This window comes from Marmota flaviventris, chromosome 2 (genome assembly GCF_047511675.1).
Source record: "Marmota flaviventris isolate mMarFla1 chromosome 2, mMarFla1.hap1, whole genome shotgun sequence".
Taxonomy (NCBI): domain Eukaryota; kingdom Metazoa; phylum Chordata; class Mammalia; order Rodentia; family Sciuridae; genus Marmota; species Marmota flaviventris.
The window spans coordinates 101,694,231-101,716,789 of record NC_092499.1 but is presented as its reverse complement, the minus strand read 5'-3'; the positions used below and the strand labels follow the sequence as shown (position 1 = coordinate 101,716,789).

The 22,559-nt window shown below is 34.1% G+C and overlaps 1 protein-coding gene across 2 annotated transcripts in view; it reads right to left on the bottom strand.

Annotated features, from left to right (window-relative positions):
- The window catches only part of Unc13c (unc-13 homolog C), a 562,417-nt gene that overhangs the window by 131,081 nt on the left and 408,777 nt on the right, over positions 1-22,559 (bottom strand). For both annotated transcript variants that reach the window (XM_027925904.2, XM_071607322.1), the window contains 3 exons: positions 8,278-8,404; positions 1,298-1,394; positions 481-624 (listed from right to left, as the gene is read on the bottom strand). In XM_027925904.2, coding sequence (XP_027781705.2) covers positions 481-624; positions 1,298-1,394; positions 8,278-8,404 — 368 coding nt within the window. The remainder of the gene's footprint in view (positions 1-480; positions 625-1,297; positions 1,395-8,277; positions 8,405-22,559) is intronic.

Sequence of the window (22,559 nt, the reverse complement as noted above, 5' to 3'; positions counted from 1 at the left end):
TGGTTGACCAAAATCAATCTGTCACATAAGAAAACTAAATTCATCAAAATCAATTTTGTTCAGATTCACATGACACTTATTGGCTGATTTATAATCAGAACTCAGTTTTTATGACTCCAAGTTCACTATATCTTTCACTATGCAACAGGATCTGCTAAAATATATTTTCCATTTATATATAAAATGCCAAGGCTTACTTTCAGCTAGAAAGTACTATATTTGAAACAGAAATAATTTGGCCATCTATGATAATCTCTTCATTTATAATGACTAAGTCATCCATGTAAATAATAAACAGGTTTTGTAACATGATAAATCTGCACTGAAGAAACAGGAAATATTTGAGTTCAGAAGACAAACGTGGAAACTGAATCTGCTAGTAGACAATTACAAATTGAACTGGGGCAGTTGTGTCAAATAAGACTGCCACATTTTTCAGGTTCAAACAGCCCTGGGAAAAATTCATTCCATTCAACCTACCTTTGCAAATCTTCTCATTAAGTGAGATAATGCCTCAGGATTAGGGCATTCCAGTTTCTTAATAATCTCGAAGCTCTGATTAAGCTGAGCAAAGACATCAACCACGGAGCAAGAGAAGAGTGCATGATCAGATGTCTGCTGGAACTGAAGAGGGAAGAGGTGAAATCATCATTAAGCATACTGGGATGTTATATCACACGAACAAATGAATCTCCCAAATTATGCACCAACATTTTCTAGGTATAAAATACTTACTCACTTTCAAATAGTTCAACCAATTTTCTGGAAAGTACAATTGTACTAATTTCATGGGACAGGCTGCTGCTAATTGCTTTTTCCATCACAGAATTGAGGATGTGGTTCTTCCAAATATTTCCCTCTTAAGGGCCATTAGAATAGTTTTGTGAGCTGGTTGTCACTCAGGACATTTGAGAATTGTTGCAGAGGAATGGGAGGACATGTGTTTCTAATCTACAAATCCTGAAATGCTTCCAGGATGACAAGGAAGTTAAGTACAAGCCTGGGGAACTTGTAAAGTCTGACCTGTTTCAGAAGAAAAGAAGAATCTTGCGGTGTTGGTTGGGTGTGGGGGAGAGGGAATAAGGGTGATGGAGTTTTTTGTTCATTTGTTTTTAATTCAAGCAATTTCCTAGAATTCTGACCAATCTTTTGAAATTGTTTTAAAATTATCTTATTCATTGGAGTATTAAAACGAAACTCAACTAATAACAATGAGCCTAACAATTCCTGTCAGCTTAAAGGTGAGCAATGTGATGGAATTATAGCAATAAGCAAACATAAAGTAATTTAAACTCACTCCATCTTTTTTATCTCTTCCCAGTGCTCCATGAAGGAATTCCATTGACACATCTTCATTTTCATCTAGCCACTGCATAACAAAAGGTTCAAACCACCTAAAAAATATTAACGATGTTACATACCACACAGGGCATTATTTGCGTGTTCTTAACAGGAATGCTGTTTTTTTTTTTTTTTCCTGGTATGATAATACAGAGGCAAAAACCTCCTGTCATTCTCCTTTTCCATTTTCTTCCTCAGATGCCTTCACCTTTATTTCATCAAATACATTCCTCTCTCTTTTTCCTTCAATTTCTATCTCTTTCATTGTTCTTCCCATGCTACCTCAAATCTGCTGAGTTCTCAAAACCTACCCTGCAATTCCCCTACAATTAATTCAAATTCCTATAAAGCATCCACCTTGTGTGCTACATCCCCTATCATGCCATTCCAATATTTCTTACTTCTATTTCATTGAGTATCTATGCATACCCACAAATATCCTGTACTATGTAATATTCTGACTTCTTACTTACGATTTAGAATCCACCTGAAATGGTTTTTGAGAACAGTTTAAGTTCCTTTTCTATATGGATGCCCTGTTGATCCAGCACCATTTAACACTCTCCATTCTACCACAATGAATTAATATCTTTGATGGAAATCAGGTGATGGCACATGTATGAGTCTATCTCTAGACTACCTTCTTCCTCTGGTTCATTGTCATTTGATAACACCACACTTAGTTTTACTGTATCTTTTTAATGAGCCTTGATAACCAAAGAGTAAGTTTTCCAGCTTTTCAAACTTCCTCTTTCAGATGTCTGAGAATACTTAGCCCTTTGCATTTTACATGCATTTTTAATGAATTTATCAATTTGCACAAAAATAGCTTTTAGAATTTTCATAGGATTACATTGAATCTGTCAATGTGGGAGAACTACCATTTTTATAATAATTGAACTATTTAGGAATATTGTAGATTTTATTCAGCACATCTTAAATTTCTCTTAGTAACATGCTCTAGTAGCTTAAAAATAGGGCTTGCATAGTCTTCCTCACATTTATTTCTGGTGATTTCAATGTTTATTTAAGTGGTATGCTTTATATATAATTTTCTAATTGTGACCATAATAAAGAAATTTTATCAAGTTTTACATAGACTACTACATTTACTAATTATATTAATTTTCTTATACTTTCTTTTGAATTTTCTAGGTGTACAACTATCTCATATGCAAATAAAATAGCATCATTATTTGTTGTTTACAGTCATAATTTCTATTCCTTTTTTTGGTGCTAGGGATTGAATCCAGGGCTTCCTGCAAGTGAGGCAAGCACTCTACCACTGAGCTATATTTCCAGCCCAGCAATCACACTTTTCCATTCCTTTCTTGTCTTATTGTATTGGCTATGATTTCTAGTACAATGTTAAATAAGAACAATATTATAAGATATATTTCTCTCTTTCTTTTCTTAGCCATACTGGGGATTGAGCCCACAGTGCCTCATGCATGCTAGGCAAACACTACCATGATCTATATCCATAGCATTTTAAAATTTTATTTCAAGACAAGAAATTACTAAGTTGCTGAAGCTGACCTGCAATTTGTGATCTCCAGTAGCTGAGATTATAGGCATGTGCCACCATGCCTGACCAGATATGTCTCATTCTTGATCTTAAGGGGAAGCTTTCAAAATTTTATCAATAAACATCATGTTTCTGTGGTTGTTTTCTTACTGCTGTTATTTTGAGGAGGGTAGCTTTTTATTAGATTTAGATAGTTTCCTTCCATTCTTAACTTGGTAAGATATATTTATAACCAATTAATTTTTATTTTATCAAATTATTATTCTATGTCTAGTGTAATGATTACAGGGATTTTCTCCTTTACTCTTTAAAACAGGGTGAGTTACACTGATTTCTCAATGCTTAACTGATTTCATATCCCAGGAAGAAATTTTCTTTGGTGATATTATATTAGCCTTTTATAAATTACTGGATTCTATTGGCTCACATCTCATTAAAGTTATTTTTAAAACTATATTCATGAGATAAATTGTATTCTTCTTATCCATATGTTTTGTGTTCTCAGTAGGTTTTAGTAGCAAGAATATGCTGGTTTCAAAAGAGAAAAATGATTTGAGTTTTCCTGTGTTCTCTGGAAGTTTGTAATAGGGGTGATATTTCTTCCTCAAACATTTGTAAGAATGGCATTTGGACCTGAGATTTTATTTGTGAAACTATTTAGTTAAGTGTTCAATTTTAAAAATAGTTATAGTCTTATTAGATTTTACATTTTTCTCATGTCAGCTTAATAAGTTTTATTGTAAAAGAAATTTGTACATTTTGTCTAAATTTCTAAATGTATGGGAAACATATTTTCTATTTTTCTTGTTTTAGGATCTTTATTGTGCCCTTTTCCAAAGCTAGTGATTTGTGACCTTCTGTTTCTCTTTCCCATTGTCCTTGCTAAGGCTTTTTAAATTTTATTAGTCTTTAAAAACCATCTTTGGCTTAACTAATTTCTCCTATTTTTTTCTATTTCATTTTTACATCAGGTCATATTGACTATTTTCTTTCTTTTGATTTAATTTTCTGTTTTTAAGATTTCTTCCAATGGTAAAACCATGTGATTGATTTTATTGTATAGTTTGTCTTTGTGAGCTATTAAATTTTATATAGGCATGTTTGTGAGTATGCAGGTGTGTATACAATAATGTCTACAAAAATCGTGGAATCTCTGGATAGTTAGATATGGATACACTGATACACTGATATTGGTTCATAGCTTATAGCCTGACATCTCCAAGTAAGCTATTTTTTTTTTTTTTTTTTGTATTAGGAATTGAACCTAGAGTGCTTTACCACTTAGCCATATCCCCAGTCCTTTTTATTTTTTATTTTGAAACAGAGTCTGGATAAGTTGCTTAGGACCTCACTAAATTGCTGAAGTTGGCTTTGAATTTAACAATCCTCCTGTCTCAGCCTCCCAAATCTCTGGGATTACAGGTGTACACCACTGTTCTCAACATGCTATTCTTATTGTTTAAGCTTTATTAATGATTTATTGGTCTGAATGTTCACTCCATTGCTGAAGAAACATAATATCCAAATAGAAGGGTGAATCTGCTGATATTTTTCTTTTACTTGTGGCAATTTTTTGCTTAATGTATTTTGCTAATGTTATATGATTCATGAAAATTTAGAATTGATATACATTTTGTTGAACTGCCCCTTAAATCTTCATGAAATATTTTTTTCTCAAAGTATTTTTTTTTTTAATCACCCCTCCCTCAAGGGCACTTTACCACTGAGCTACATGGCCAGTTCCTTTTTGTTTTCCTTCCTTTTTTTGAGATAGGGTTTCACCAAATTGCAGAGGGTCTTGCTACGATGTTCCTGAGGTTGGCCTTGAATTTGTGATCCTCCTGCCTCAGCCTACTGAGTCACTGGGATTACAGGCTTGTGCCACTACATCAGCTCTTAAAGTATTTTTATTTTAAAGTATATTTTGTTCAATATTAGTATAGCTGCATTACCTTTCTTTCAATTATTGTTACTAACTTTTTATTAACCCTGGGAGCCTGGTACTTTTTTAAGGGTTTTATCATCCTTTTGGTTTCAAACACTTTTTAATGATGTACCTGTAGGTACATCATTTTCTTTGCATCATCCTGTTTAGGATTTACATAACTTCTTGAATTTTGGCTTCATGTTTCTCATAAATTTTGTAAAATCCACAACTAGTATTTTTTAAACACTGCACTAGTACAGTCATGATTTGCTTAACGAGGAGGATAGGTTCTGAGAAGTGCATCAGGCAATTTCTTCATTGTATGAGCATCCTAGTGTAGTTACTAGTTTGTAGTCCATTACAAACCTGGGTTGCATGACATACCACCATGTGTACAATCCATCAATGGACAAAACAATTTTTTTGTGTTGCATGATTTGTGGTCTCATGTCTTCTCTGTTCTTTTCGAGTACTTAATTATTTGTATATTAGCCCTTTATACTTTGTACCAGATAGCACTTGTTTCTTTTTTTTTCCCTATACTTTGAACTTCTTGTTTCTCTCTGTTTTCACATAGATATTTCCTTCAAACCTATCTTCTAATTATTTTTTGTCCTTTTCTGCTGTTTACAATCAGCTCATAACATCATATATTATATTTCTAATTTCATTTTACTTTAGTTCTATAATTTCTATTTTATTTTTCCTTCAGGTTCAATTTTTTTTTCTGTTGAAATTTCAAACATTTTAGAAGTATACATTAAAGATTAAAGTCTGTGTCTGGTACGTCTAATTAATACCTGCATTTTCTCTTAGATGCTAGCCATTCAGATCCTGTTGCCCTTAATTTTTTGTTGAATATTATATGTTGTCTATGAAATACTGTGGACCTTTTGTTGATCATTTACTCCAGAGAAGATTTTTTTTTCCTTTTAGTCAGAATTCAGGGAGACTATCTTGATCTAGACAGGCTGGGTTTCGTGGTCTATTTCTAGTTTGCTCTTATTTCTAGGACAAAGCCCTCCAGGGATTTCACCTAGAGGCCCTGAGTGTTTAAAATATTCCTTCTTTTCTAATAAGGCTTGACCTCTAACTTTTGTCCCTATAGTGCTGTAAGACTGCCAAAATCTCCTTTTAGTTTTCAATCTCTCACTTTCTACTTGATTTTTCTCTTCCTAAATCTCTACACATAGGCAGGTGAGGATCAGAAAATACCTCAAGGGGAAACTACATGTACAATCCTATGTTCCTGTCTATGTAGTTCCCATTTCTTTCCAATCTTGACCCCATGAGTCCATGCAACCTTTACATCCCTGTACACCATTATTATTATTATTATTATTATTATTATTATTATTATTATTAGCAGCCCAAGGAGATTGCTCCAAATTCTTTTTTTGGTCCAGAGATCTCTATTGCAAATTGGGAAATATATGTGGGTGGGGAACTCAGGGGAAAAGCTGCACCATGCAGTTGCCTGCTTGGCGAATGTCTACATCCTGGACTGCTTTGTGATGCTTTTTAATCTTATTCACGTTTTATAGTTGGTCTTCAGTGAATGTTATTATTCAGCTTTTAGTTTAGTGAAGTAAGTCTAGGCAGAGCCAGAAGCAGATGGCTCTGGCAAATAGCTCTTTTGTTTTACTCTCCTTTTCCCAATGATACCACCAACTGCTTAGGCGCACATACTTCATGTTTAATTCCTCATTATTTTATCTCCATATGCATTTAGTTGACAAATTCTATAAATTCTATTATTAAAATTTCTATCCCACATATCTTTACCCTTTGCATTCTCACTTCAATCATTCTATATTATTAATATAATCTTTTAAAATATAAAGTATATGGTTTTATTTTATATTTGTATTTTTGATTGATGAAGATGTACATATTTACTACGTGCAAATGTTTTGAAATACATGTGCATTATGGGATGCTTAAATCAAGCTGATTAACATATGTGTTACCTCTCTTACTTAAGACTTTTTAGGGTGAGAACACATAAAATTGATTCTTAGCAATTTTTTTTTAAGAGAGAGAGAAAGAAAGAGAATTTTTTTTTAATATTTAGTTTTTAGTTTTCGTCGGACACAACATCTTTGTTTGTATGTGGTGGTGAGGATCAAACCTGGGCCACATGCATGCCAGGCGAGCGCGCTACTGCTTGAGCCACACCCCCAGCCCAATTCTTAGCAATTTTTAAGAATACAATATGCTGTTATTAACTGTAGTTGCCGTGTTGTATAATAGATCTTTTAAACTTATTGCTCCGATCTAACTGAAGTTTTGTGTCCTTTGACTAACATCTTCTCACCTCCCCTTCATAATTTTAGCTTTTAACCTTTCTTACTGCCCTACTCTACCTTATCCATGTCTGTTAGAGGTATATTAGAGGCTATTAATATGCCATCATTACATTGCTCATTACCTTCTAAATCTCTTTTCTTCCCCCCATTCTGTCTCTTCCAATTCCCACAAAGTTTAATGAATGCAGTCAGTACAAGCTTCACAGAATCTATTTACAATGATCTTTTTTCAAAATTACTTTTCCTATATCACTTTCTTCTGATTTCATTTCTACTTACAGAATTAGACCTCTAAGCATGGATAAAACATGATTCAAAACATTCAAAACATGAAATACCCTGTCTCACTAGAATAACACTATTTCTTATGAACCATAGCCAACATATTTCAAAATACATGACTATAATCACAACTTTCATTTCTATCTTAATGTTTTTCTCCCTTTTCTTGCCATAACCTGACCAACTTTTCAAAGTCTACATTAAATGCTATCCCATTCACAAATATCATGCAAAGTTCCCCAACAAGGGTAAGGTCTCTCTTCTCTGAGACCCTATGATACTTTGTTTATGCTTCTTAAGTTAATACTTGTTTCATTTGCCTTGCTTTTTCATGATTTTTGTACTTATATCTCCTGAGTATCAGCCCCGTAGAGAGCAAGCTCTTCCTCTTTTGCATTATTGCCTTGTAGCACTTGGTACAGTGACATGGAAGAACCCTTAAATGAAATGATATAGATTTCTAATGCAAATAAAATTTACTGGCTAAATAATGATTTCCAATTTAGAAATGTGAATTTCTAAGATAGATGCTCAAGTAAAAGAGAAAAATCTGATGATATAGATCAATATATAACCACCCTCATTAGGAAATCTTGCATTCTAGCACTTTCAATAGGAAGTAATGTCGTCATATAAACAATTTCTTAGTGTTTATTTCTTTCTCTCTCTGTATTGAATATACAAATAAAAGATACTCAAAAATGCAACACCATTCAATTAAATATGGCTCAAAGAGATACAAATCTTTTAATGTTAACTTTATGACAGAACTGTCTGTTTTTAAATGAAAACTATGTGAGGAGATTTTAGTGCTACACAATTCAGCTGTAATTTTACAGAACTGTGAATTGAGAACAAACTGGGGGGGGGTGTTGAAAATCAGTACTTACAAGGAGTATTCAGGAACAGCATCCTTGAAGGCAGGAAGTTCGCGCACATATTCATTATAAAACCATTTCACTTTGAAATGCAAATTCATATAATCGGTGCTCTTGCATAATCGCTGCTTCTCATGTTCTATAACAGATAACATCAAACAATTAATAAAGTTTGGTTTGCCAACGGTGCTGCTGTACTCCAATCTACCTATAGAGGTAGATTAGTGGTATTTATAACAAGAAGAGAAGAGTGTATTAGAGGTAAAGGCAAAGTAAATTGCTGAAGGCAGACCTGAAATTTCAAAATGCAAAAATAATGGCATCTCAAGCAACAATGTGAAATAACTTGAATGTTCTAATAAGTCCTGCTAAAAAGGTGAGAATTTTGATAGGCTTAAAGTATAAGAGCATACTTAAGATTTTTCCATTTATCAGCAAACGTTCATATTTTGACTTCTTTTAGCCAGATGCAAAGTGACAGAATAAGACCTCTAAGCATGGATAAAACATGATTCAAACTAGGCATCATATTCACTGATTAGTACAGAACATGTGAATATGTAGATAACATTTCTGGCCTAATTATTTAATACTTAAAATATTAAGAAAGTTAAAAAGAAAAGATATCTCAATCAGCCATATGATTTTTTTCTTTACCTTTTAAGTTCAACTAAAATTATTTTGCATCCTATAGCTTTTTTGATATTTTGTTAGAAGAGTTTTACTAATATGTGACATTATTTTCCATCTTGCTTGAAAAATATAGCTTAAAACTGTTTTTATGACCTGGACTTATAAAAACTAGGGAGGAGAGACATGTAATAATGCTACTGAACATGTTGATTCCCCCCTGCCCCATATTATCTTGGCCAATTCTGGCTAAATTATAAACACAACCAAACTCAAACCCAAAATATCCCTAGCTATATTCAGATTGACAATATGCTTTGAGAAGTTCTGTTGGAGATCGATGATTCTCCACTAAGCTCAAGGCTTTGATTCATAGTAAAAACATTCTATATTACATTCTGGGCTGAATTCTGAAAATACTAATTGAAGCAATTAAATTGTTATGAAAAGATTTAGGTTATCCCTGTTTTCTAAAACCTGTCTATAGAGGGACTTAAACTCCTATCGTATACAAAAGAAAGATTACAACCCCAAATCAAACGTTTTAAAATGCTCTCAACAAAGATTAATTCAAGACAATATGTCAGGAGAAAGAGAGAGAAGCACAGATATATGTACTCACAAAGAAACAACAGTAATAAACTAGTACTTATAAGCCAACCACCAAGCAAAATTATGAACAAGATGTTTTGATTCAGCTATCTCCAAATGTATTTCATTCTTTTTCACCTTATTTATTTATTTATTTAGTTATAGGTGGACACAATATCTTTATTTTATACTTATGTGGTGCTGAGGATCAAACCCAGTGCCTCACGCATGCTAGGCAAGCGCTCTACTTCTGAGCCACACCCCAGCTCATCTTTTTCACCTTTTGATGTTGGTTTTCTCCCAGCCTATCCTGTTAAATATCTAGTATCCCTTCATTTCTTAAAAGGAAAAATTCATAGGTAGGAACTTAACACAATACTACCCTGCAACACAACATGGTGAGGTCCTTACCCTTTACCCACACATTTAGAGGTCTCAACATATCACAAATTAAGTGGCTCATGGCTCCTCAATCATGTGGGATCCCATTCTTGGTGCTGTAGAAAGCAAGCTGGAATGCTAAATATCTTCTCTCATGACTAGCAACACCTGAATTTTTGATTAATACCCTCTGAACCCCAGAAAAAAAGCATTCTGGACCATCTTTTGCCCTAAGTTCTAAAACATAAAAGTTGACTACGTCCAAATGCTACAAACTGTGGCAAGCTGTTCCAGATGACCAGTAGAAAAACTGCTTTGGAGTGTGGGGAGAAACTTGCACTGTGAAAGCACATAGGTGAGGTATATGGCAAACTAACATGCCAAGTTCTACCCTGGACAACTGAAATGTAATATATTGTTGCGTAATAAACTATGATTTTTAAGTTAATTGACACACGTTTTACTTTTATTTAATTCCAACTAATGCTTCTGAAGGTATTCATGAATCAAAACGGATACACACGATAGATGGGGAATATTTTGAATAAAACATAATTCATATTACTTTTAGGTTTGTATATGCGTAGTTCCAGGTGTAATATACATGAAATCTGATATTGATTTTCTGCCAATTAAATCGACATTGAATGCTAGAAGTGTAAATTGCTTTATATTTTAAAATTTAGATGCATGAACTTCAATTAAATTTTAACTCTAAAATATATTTTTAAGTTTACTTTAAATTACATCTATTTATAAAATATTGGTAATATGGTCATTTTGACAATATTAATGGTCATTTTGACAATATTAATTCTGCCAATCCAAGAAAAAGGGAAATCTTTCCATCTTCTAAGGTCTTAATTTCTTTCTTTAGTGTTCTATAGTTTTTGTTGTAGAGGTCTTTCACCTCTTTTGTTAGGTTGATTCCCAAATATTTTTTTTGAGGCTATTATAAATGGGGTAGTTTTCCTCGTTTCTCTTTTAGAGGATTTGTCACTGATATACAGAAATGCCTTTGATTTATGGGTGTTGATTTTGTATTCTACTACTTTGCTGCATTCATTTACTAGTTCTAGAAGTTTTCGGGTAGAATATTTTAAGTCTTCTAGGTATAAAATCATATCATTGGCAAATAGTGCTAATTTGAGTTCTTCTTTACCTATATATATCCCTTTAATTTCTTCCTTCTGTCTAATTACTCTGGCTAGTGTTTCAAGAACTATGTTAAATAGAAGTGGTGAAAGAGGAAATCCCTGTCTTGTTCCAGTTTTTAGAGGGAATGCCTTCAATTTTTCTCCATTTAGAATAATGTTGGCCTGGGGCTTAGCATAGATAGCTTTTACAATGTTAAGAAATGTTCCTGTTATCCCTAGTTTTTGGACATGAGGGGATGCTACATTTTGTCCAATGCTCTTTCTTCATCTATTGAGATGATCATATAGTTCTTATGTTTAAGTCTATTGATGTGATGAATTACATTTATTGATTTCCATATGTTGAACAAACCTTGCATCTATGGAATGAACCCCACTTGATTATGGTGCACTACTTTTGATATGTTTTCGTGTTTGATTTGCCAGAATTTTATTGAAAATTTCTGCATCCATATTCATTAGAGATATTCATCTGAAGTTTTCTTTCTTTGATGTGTCTTTGCCTGGTTTTGGAATCAGGGTGACATTGGCCTCATAGAATGAGTTTGGAAGTGCTCTCTCGTTTTCTATTTCCTGAAATAAATTGAGGAGTATTGGTATTAGTTCCTCTTTAAAGATATTATAGAACTCGGCTGTGTATCCATCTAGTCCTGGGCTTTTCTTGGTTGGAAGACTTCTGATGGCATTTTCTATTTTGTCACTTGAAATCGATCTGTTTAAATTGTGTATATCATCCTTATTCAATTTGGGCAAATCATATAACTCTAGAAATGTTTTGATGCCTTTGATATTTTCTATTTTATTGTAGCACAAGTTTTCAAAATAATTTCCAATTATCTCTGTATTTCTGTAATGTCTGTCATGATATTTTCTTTTTCATCACATTAATAATTTGAGTTTTTTTCTCTCCTTCTTTCTATTAGCATGGCTAAGAGTCTGTCAATTTTATTTATTTTTTCAAAGAATCAACATTTTGTTTTGTCAATTTTTTCAATTATTTCTTTTGTTTCAATTTCATTGATTTCAGCTATAATTCTAATTATTTCATGTCTTATGCTTTTGGTGTTGATTTGTTCTTCTTTTTCTAAGATTTTGAGATGTAATGTTAAGTCATTTATTTGTTGACTTTTTCTTTTTTTAAGGAATAAACTCCATGCAATGAACTTTTCTCCTAGTACTGCCTTCATAGTGTCCCAGAGATTTTGATACATTGTATCTGTGTTCTCATTCACCTCTAAGAATCTTTTTATGTCCTCCTTGATATCTTTTGCAGCCCATTATTCATTCAGTAGCATATTATTTAATCTCTAGGCATTGGAGTAGCTTTTATTTTCTTATTTTATCATTGATTTCTAATTTCATTCCATTATGATCTGATAGAATGCGGGGTAATATCTCTACTTTTTTGTATTTGGTAAGAGTTGCTTTGAGGCATAGTATATGGTCTATTTTAGAGAAGGATCCATGTACTGCTGAGAAGAAAGTGTATTCTCTCATTGAAGGATGATATAGTCTATATATGTCAGTTAAGTCTAAGTTATTGATTGTATTACTGAGATCCATAGTTTCTTTTGTTTTTGGAAGAGCTATCCAGTGGTGAAAGATGTGTGTTAAAATCACCCAGAATTATTGTGTTGTGGTCTATTTAAGAAATGTGAACCTGAGAAGATTATGTTTGATGAACGTAGATGCTCCATTGTTTGGGGCATATAAATCTGTTATTGTTATATCTTGTTGATGAATTGTTTCCTTCTTTATCCCTTTTGATTAACTTTGAAGTCTACTTTATTTGATATGAGGATGGAAACCTCTGCTTGCTTCCACAGTCCATGTGAGTGGTATGATTTTTCCCAACCTTTAACCTTCAGTCTGTGCATGTCTTTTCCTATGAGGTGAATCTCTTGGAGGCAGCATATTGTTGAGTCTTTAAAAAAAATCCAATCTGCCAGTTTAAGTCTTTTGATTGGTGAGTTTAGGTTATTAACAGTCAGGGTTATTATTGAGACATGATTTGTATTTCCAGACATTTTATTTATTTTTGGTATTTAACTTGACTTGGTTTGTCTTTTGACTCATTTTTCCTTTAGATTAAACCTCCCTTTGCTGATTTTCATTGTTGTTTTTCAATTCCTCTTCATGGAACATTTTGCCAATGATGTTCTATAGTGAAGGCCTTTGAGTTTTAACATCTTTTAACTTCTGTTTATCATAGAAGGCTTTAATTTCATCATCAAATCTAAAGCTTAATTTTGCTGGATATAAGATTCTTGGTTGTAATCCATTTTCTTTCAGAGCTTGATATATGTTGTTCCAGGACCTTCTAGCTTTCAGGGTCTGGGTTTAAAAATCTGCACATAGTCTAATTGGTTTCCCCCTATATGTAATCTGATTCTTTTCTTTCATGACTTTTAATATTCTCTCCTTATTCTGTATGCTAGGCATTTTCATTATAATGTGCCTTGGTGTGGATCTGTTATGATATTGTACATTTGGTGTCCTGTAAGCCTGTTGAATTTGGTTTTCCAATTCATCCTTTATGTTCAAAAAATTTTCTGATATTATTTCATTGAATAGATTGTTCATTCCTTTGGTTTAGAACTGTATTCCTTCCTCTATCCCAATAACTATTAAATTTGGCCTTTTTATGCTTTCCCATATTTCTCGTTTGTTCGGCTCATGGTTTCTTAACATTTTCATTATGTGGTATGCACTCTTTTCAGGATGATATATTTTGTCTTCATTGTCTTAGGTCCTGTCTTCTAAGTGCTCTAATCTCTTGGTGATGCTTTCCATTGAACTTTTAATTTGGTTTATTGTTTCATTTCAAGGATTTCTTTTTTTTTTTTTTTTTTAAAAAAACCTCTATATCCCCATTGAAGTAATCTTTTGCTTCCTGTATTTGTTTTTGTAGTTCTTTGTCAAAATTATCTTTTGCTGCCTGTATTTGCTCTCTTATATCATCTTTTAATTCAGAAAACATTTTAATTATGTACATACTGAACTCCTTCTCTGTCAAATCTTCTGCTGTGCTGGCCATGGATTCTAATAATGAAGTGTCTTGATTTGTTTAGGGCACTTTCTTCCCTTGTCTTTTCATATTGCTTGTGTGCCTTCCCTTCTAGCACTGCGCATCCTAGGCATTACCAATTTTACCCTATAGGCTTATTGTGCCCCTGTAGGAATCCAATACCTCTCCTTTGAGGTGAAGGACAATGTTATCAGATTCCAATATAAACAATATACACCCTAAAAAAACAAAGATTTACTAATAAGACATTTACAGTTTGGTCACAATGTTCAGATATGGTAAATTCAATTATTATCTACAAGATATTCAGTAGGGTTATAAAAGGGTTTACAGTTTCTGATGGTAGACAAAGAACCAGGGGTGAGGAGTAGGAGGTGAGGATATAGAGTTGTTATACCTTAGGAAGTGTGAAAGAGAAATCTAAAGAGGAAAAAGGAGAGGAAGTATCTTTGGGTAGACAAGTAAGTGGGAAGACAGTAGAGTACAGAAAACAAACACACATATATACAAGAAAAATTTAAAATGTTAAAATAGCAGAAATTGGTGGGAAAAAAAGAAAAAAATTAAAAAATAAAAAAGAATACACAACACAACGTAATATACTATTCAGTCATCCCAGACCTCAAAATCCTAATTCATGCAAAGTACTTGGTTTCACATATGTTGGGGATGTGAGGGACAGAGACAGGAGAGGGAGAGGGAAAAGGGGGTGGGGGGAATCTTGAAGGAAGATACAGGGCTTGTTTTGGCTGATTATCAGTAACTTTCCTGTTTTCCTTCTCATTCAATAGGTGGGGTCCTCTGTTGTTAGCTGGTTTCTCTGCCCTCAGGATGGTGAAGGTAACCAGGATGACACTGTTCTGGGTTAGTGGCTGCTGGGGAGAGTGGGGAGTTACAAACTGGATAAACTGGATACCTGGAAGATGGTGATGAAGGTGACCCAAGATGGAGGCTCCTGCTTTCAACGGTGGGGTGTCTGGTCAGGTGGGGCGAGCCTGGCGATGGTGTTGGATGATGAGTTCAGCGATGAGCTCTGTGGCTTGCAGTGTTGGCTGACTTTAGAGCCTGTGTGAAGTTTCTGGGTGCAGACAGGTTCTACATGTAGGAGATTCTGTAGGCTTCTGCAGAGTCCCAAGATGGTGGCAACCAGGGGATTCCCCACGTTGGCAGATGGGCATCCACACATGGGTGGTGGCTGGAGTTCTTACTCCTGGGAAGCTGCTGGGTGTTCTCCATGGGAGCAGCATCTCTAATTTCGGCTCAAGTGGGTGGCCGAAAGTCCTTCGCGGGTGCTGCTGCCACCGCTGCTAGTCCTACTCAGATGCTTAGGCCTGGAGCCCTGGATGAGCACGGTGCTTCCTGCACAGGGGGCAGGACTATTGCCGGCAGAGAAGCCATATTCTTACAACTTGAACCCCAGGTCACAGAGCGACTCAGATACTGCTTCCCTCTGGCCCACCATTGTGGACTATTTCCTATTGTTTGTATTCTTGATAACTGCCATTCTGACTGCATGAGATGACATCTTAGAATAGTTTGATTTGCATTTCTCTAATTACTAGAGATGTTGAACTTTTTTTATATATGTGTTGATTGATTGTATATCTTCTGAGAAGTGTCTGTTCAGCTTCTTAGCCCATTTATTGATTGGTTATTTGTTTTTTTGATGTTAAGTTTTTTGAGTTCTTTATATATCCAGTATTGGCACCAAAATAGACATGTAGACCAATGGTACAGAATAGAGGATGCAGAGACAAACCCAAATAAATACAGTTGTCTCATACTAGACAAAGGTGCCAAAAACATACATTGGAGAAAAGATGGCCTCTTCAACAAATGGTGCTGGGAAAACTGGAAATCCATATGTAGCAAAATTAAACTAAACTCCTATCTCTCATGCACAAAACTCAACTCAAAGTGGATCAAAGAATTAAACCAGAGACTCTGTGTCTAAGAGAGAAAAAAGTAGTCCCATCATGTCAAATTAGGCCCCCGACTTTAAAAAACCCTTAAAAAGACTCCTAAAAAGACTCCTTAAAAAGACTCCTAAAGTGCAAGAAATAAAATCAAGAATCAATAAATGGGATGGATTCAAACTAAAAAGCTTCTTCTCAGCAAAAGAAACAATCAATGAGGTGAAGAGAGAGCCTACATTTTAAGAGCAAATTTTTGCCACATGAACGTCAGATAGAGCATTAATCTCCAGGAAAGGAACACTTTCTACGTGTCTAATGTACTGTAGCTGCACCTTGACCAGGTCACTTCCTCAGATTTGCATCTCCCAAGTCTCCCCAGTGAGGATGGACATGGGACAGTAGGCAAAAAGAATGCCAGTGATCTCTCTAGATGACTGGATCTGGTTTTGTTTTTGTCTGGGGAGTATGCATTTTATTTATTTATTTATTTAGGTATTGAGGTTTGAACCCAGGGGTGCTTTACCACTAAGCTAGACCCCTACTGCACTTTGGTTTCTAAGAAGTTAGCTGATATAATGACTCAAACTATCAGGTTTTGACCAGTTCCTTTGCTAAACAAACAAACAAACAAACAAACTTTTCTAACTACAAGTTTACTCCTTCTCATGAAATTACTTGCAAAATAATAAGAATTAGTTTATAGTCCTTTAAGTTTCATTTCTATCATACACTATGAACTGATATTTACTGTTGTTATTAGACAGAAATAGGAGACCTGTACCCACTTTTCATGTTCTACTAATTCAACAAATGAGTAATCAACATCTCTACAAGCCTTATGTTCTTCAGCATTCTAATAGGAGATCTGTAGTATATTGCGTTAGTTGGTGATGATGTTCTGTCTTGAAGAAAGTGCAAAAAAAAAGTGGGAAGAAAGTGTCTACTCCAGTATTACGGTTTGGATCTGGAATATTCCCCCAAAGATTCATGTGTGAAAGGTTTGTTTCCCAGTGTAGAGGTGTGGTACCTTAGGGAGATGATTGGATCATGAGAGTTCTAACATTGATGACTGTATCTGAATTGACTACTGGGAGGTGGTGGGAACCCTAAAATAGAACCTAGTTGAAAGAAGTGGGTCCTTAGGGGATATGCCCTTGGGGACTATATCTTGTCCCTAACTTCTTCTTTCTCACTCTGCTTCCCAGTCACACTGAGGTGGCCAGCTATGCCCCATCTTTGACCATGTGCTCTGCCTACCACAGGCCCAGAAACAATGAAGCCAGCTGATCATGGACTCAAACTCCTAAAACCAAAAGTCAAAATAAATCTTTCCTCCTTTAATTTGTTGTATTTAATTATTTTGTCACATCAACGAAAAGCTGACCAACATATCTACATAATGAGGTACACCTCTGAAATTTGTGCTACAGTAGCAAATGACAAATTCAAGCTTTTGTTTGTTTGTTTATTAAGCAGTGACTTAGAGTAATCACTATGAACTTCAGTGTTTGCAGCAAGTTTAACTGATTTGCTACCAAACCATATACTTTTCATCCCAGGTACACAGATCAGGCTACATTTTCCAATCAACCTTGAATTTGAGATTGGAATGTATGCCAATTCTAGCCTTGTCCTAAACTCCTCTTGGGAAGTCCCTTGTACTCTCTTTCCTCTCAACTATTGGACAAAGGCAGAAGGTGCAGATGAAGATTCCAAGGCCCTAGGGGTTAACAAGGTCTGGAATGGTAGAAGGCTGAGCCCTTGAGCCACTTGTCACAGGAGAGCTGCCCAAAGTCAGACCTAGACAAATACAGTGTACTGTGAAAAACTGTTTGTTGTGAAGTAAGTCCACATGGTATTTTCTGTTGTATCACAACAGAGGTTTCCAAAAGTTAAGACTCCCACATTAATTATCCTCTGCAGTACCTTGCTTTCTAATTTCCTGTTTTTTTTTTCTTTTTAAAGGTACATTCATACTGCTATGGTTTCAATGTAATTTGAGTGACCCCCAAGACTTCGTGTGTTGATATTTAGTCCCCATTTTTGAGGTATTAAGAATATAGAAACATAATTAAACTATGGTATTTAGAGGTGGGGACTTTGGGAAAAGATTGGATAAGGTCAATTATTCTATAATTCAAGGCTAGTGGCTTTATAAGGAGAGGGAGAAAGACCTCAGAGACACACAGACACACAGAACTGCCATGATGTGATACAGCTGAGAGGACTCTCATGAGCACCTGAACCATGGTGTTTTAGACTTTTAGCCTCTAAAATTATGAGTTAAATAAACTTCTTTCCTTTGTCATATTTGCCTATGTCAGGTATTTTTTATAATAATGAGAAACTGACTAATACACATACATACATATATACATATGCATGTATTTAGGCTGTCCCCTTATTTTATGGAACTAAATCAGTCTAAGTACCTCTATCTGATCATACTGTGCAATGATTCACCATCATGTAAGAAAACAGCTAAGCAAACTTGTGAAGATTAAAATGTATAGGCTCTGAGTGAGAAATAACCATAGCAATAAAATATACAGGCTTTTTGGATGGATTGATATCACTTTTTATATCCTGAGAAACTTATTTCTTACTGTGTGCTCTCAGTTATATTCTGAGCAGTTATTATTGCTTAAATGATTCTATGAAAAGTTAGCTCTTATTGTTCCAAAATCTGTGTATCTATTTTTTCTCATGTGTTCCTTTATTTTTCTCATAATGCATAATCACATATCAGACATAGGAAGATGTTTCAAATTACAATTATATCCTATGAATTGCCTACCAAGTGTCAATGTAAGAGATTATAATATCAAATTCAAAAGTATACTTCAAATTAACTTAATATTTGCTGAAATTATTTCTGCTCAATGGTTTACATACATTAACAAATTTTTATCAAACTCATATGATAAGAATGACTCCTAGAATTTATTTACCCATCAATCCTCCTACATTTTAAATTTGGCAATGAAGATTCAACTAGCTCATTTTATTTATAATAAAAGATTTAATTAGTTTTCCAAACTGAAGCATCATAATTTTGTACAAAATTTAATATCTGAAATTCAATGAGAAATATATTTTACTACTAAACCAAAAATACTTCCTTAAAATTATACAAAGAAAATGCTTGGCAATTTAGAAACATATGACTATTTCCCTTTGGATTGGGCTTATTAGCATTTACTTGGAGAGAGGGTTTTTTATTTCCCCCACAAAGTTAATGTTTACACATGGGTATCATAATTTGTATAAGAGGCGTCCCCTAAAGGCTCCTAACTAACACATATAGGGTTTTATGTATAGTGTAGAAATGTACAATGATGTATTTGTTTAAATGGTATAAATGGTATACATTCAACCCATTCTCATGCCCAAAGCAAATGTGTTGTCATTATCACAGTGTCATTTTTCATTCTTTAATTTGTGACATTACTTCATTTCATAAAACTCTGCATTATCCTGTAGTCAAGAGCATACAATTTTGCAAGTACTATCTTAAATATTCCTCTTAGTGTTTGATAGCACACTCTATTTCTTTTAGGTGGTAATATGGAATGTTTGGAAGAAAAATCATATAAAAAGCCAGTGCTCAGATTCAAGGTATGTGATGTTTTGTTATATAGTGCATGCTCACAAACACAAAAGCTTACCACCCAGAAACCTGAGTCCAAAAATAAGAGTATATCAGTTCATTATAAACACACACACACCTCAATCCAAGGTACTATACATTTGTATTAGTGTGTATAGATACATGATGGGTTCTCATTTATTCCTAGAATGCCAAACCAAGTAAGTACAAGAAAAAAACAAGGTAGAAAAAGAGTTTACCCTTTTCCATTTAGATAGGTTTTACCAAGGTCTTATAACAGCATATCTTTGAAGATGAAATATCATCTAAAATTCTGGCAGCCAAAAGTTAACTGTGATATTAACAAGATATAAAGTTTGAAGAAATAAAATTTAAATATTTACCAATGATGTATAGCATGTTAGGAAAAACCAATTTGGATTAACAAAAATCTTTAATAAATGAAAATGGGCAAAGAGGAAAAATTAATCATAATAGTAAATTACAGTATTCAAATTTCTTAAGATCACTGACTACTGAGGAAGAAATATTATTAATTTTGTGTAGGGTAAGAAAGAACACAAAGAAGTTTCTTTCATGACACATTTCTAATAAGTAAGTCTTAGAAAAACACAAGGGAAAAAAAGCCAAGAAACAAAATCAAAGAAAACATTGCATTATTCCACGGCCACTGAAACTGATGCTATAAGAAGCCTTTTACTCAAGAGTAGTAGTTGACAGTCCTGCCCCTAGTCACAGTGAATCTCTTAGGAGAAATCCAGAATGAAACCAGATCTGGGTTAATTAAACTAAAAATGAAGGGGCTATATATACCTCAGAGCTACGTGTTCTAATACACCTACTTAGAATTCTGGTCTAGATCTTCAAACACAAAGTTAGACTGGTGAGTAAGCAATCACTCCATGGAAAATACTTGATGACATCTGTGAGCCACAGACTTTGGAAATTAGGAAGCAGTCAGAAGCAGGGCCATGTACCTGGGTGTTAGGAAATAGAGGTGGATAATTACAAGGAAATAAATGAGATGGGGAGGAAAACTGTGTTCAAAAACAGAGATGGCAAATAGGCTGGAACATAATGGTAAAATTTAGTCATCCAAAGAATCTAGAGCCATTAATTGACAATTCACAAAGCAAGGAGGGGAATTAAGAAAAAAAATGTTTATTTTGCATTTTTACTCAAAAACTTTGGAATAGATGCAGTATAGGTATTTTCATAACAGTTAGAACTGGAGTTAGAATTGAAATGTGGATTTCATTCATTTATGCAACACATATTTATTGATTATCTACTATGAACCATCTACTATCCTATATATGGAAAATACAACAAAGAAGAACACTGTGTTGCTGCTGTCAAGAGCTTTGACATCTTCATTGTAGTCTCAGCTCTAAACCTGTTAAGCATCCATCATCAATCCTTTGGTTTGTGTTCCCACAGTCATCTCTTGGTTATATGAAGCTCATTCACTAACAGATTCATAATGAACCCCTAAGGGCAGTAGTCCCTGAGTTCTTGAATTTCAAATACATTTTTGGTCCTATAGCTTTTGCTATAGGTTCACCACTTTTCATCTGAATGTTTTCAAAATACTGCTGTATTGATTATTGCCTTCTTTGCATGTTTTCCTTAAAATCTGATGGAAATCTAATTTTTATTTTATTTTTTATTGATTTTATTTTTAAATACATGACAGTGGAATGCATTATAATTCTTATTACACATATAGAGCACAATTTTTCATATCTCTGTTTGTATATAAAGTATGTTCACACCAGTTCATGTCTTCATACATGTTTTTTCGATAATGATGTCTATCACATCCCACCATCATTGCTAACCCCCTACCCTCTACCTTTCCCTTCCACCCCTATGCCCTATTTAGAGTTCGTCTATTCCTTCCATGTTCCCCCCTCCCTACCCCATCATGGGTCAGTCACCTTATATCAGAGAAAATATTCAGCATTTATTTTTTGGGGATTGGCTAACTTAGCACTATTTTCTCCAACACCATCCGTTTACCTGCAAATGCCATGATTTTATTCTCTTTTATTGCTGAGTAATATTCCACTGTGTATGTATGCCATATTTTTTTAATCCATTTCTCTACCGAGGAGCATCTAGGTTGGTTCTACAGTTTAGCTATTGTGAATTGTGCTGATGTAAACATTGATGTGGCTGTGTCCCTGTAAAATGCTGTTTTTAAGTCCTTTGGGTATAGACTGAGGAAAGAGATAGCTGGGTCAAATGGTGATTCCATTTCCAGTTTTCCAAGGAATCTCCATACTGCTTTCCAAACTGGCTGCACCAATTTGCAGTGCCACCAGCAATGTATGAGTGTGCCTTTTCCCTCACATCCTTGCCAACATTTATTGTTGTTTGTCTTCATAATAGCTGCCATTCTGACTGAAGTGAAATGATATCTTAGAGTAGTTTTGATTTGCATTTTTCTGATAGCTAGAGATGATGAGCATTTTTTCATATATTTGTTAATTGGTTGTCCTCTTCTGAGAAGTGTCTGTTCAATTTTTGTTTTTAGATCTTATAAATTATTATTCAGTTGTGCCTAAAAATCCCAAGGATATCTGTAATAATTTGCTAGGATCATTTTCAGAGTTGCTCATTCCAGCTTGATTTTTCATTACTCAGTGGGCTCTGACAGAATGTTGCCTTGAGATTTCTTTTTGTTTGATTGCTTTCACAGAGTTTTGTTTCAGTTTAGAATGAAGTTTTATTCCTTTGTTTTGTTTCTTCAGAAATTCCAATTTTACATATTAGATATTCCTTAACTTTCTTCCCTTTCAACAATTGAAAAATATTGTTTTGTTCTGTTTATAAATTTTATTTTCATTCTTGTGGTTATTTTCCCATCTTTCTGCAAGGTACCATATTACATTTTTATTTGATTTTTTTTTGTTCTTTTAAAATTTTTTTTAGTTGTAGATGAACACAATAACTTTATTTTATTTATTTATCTTTAT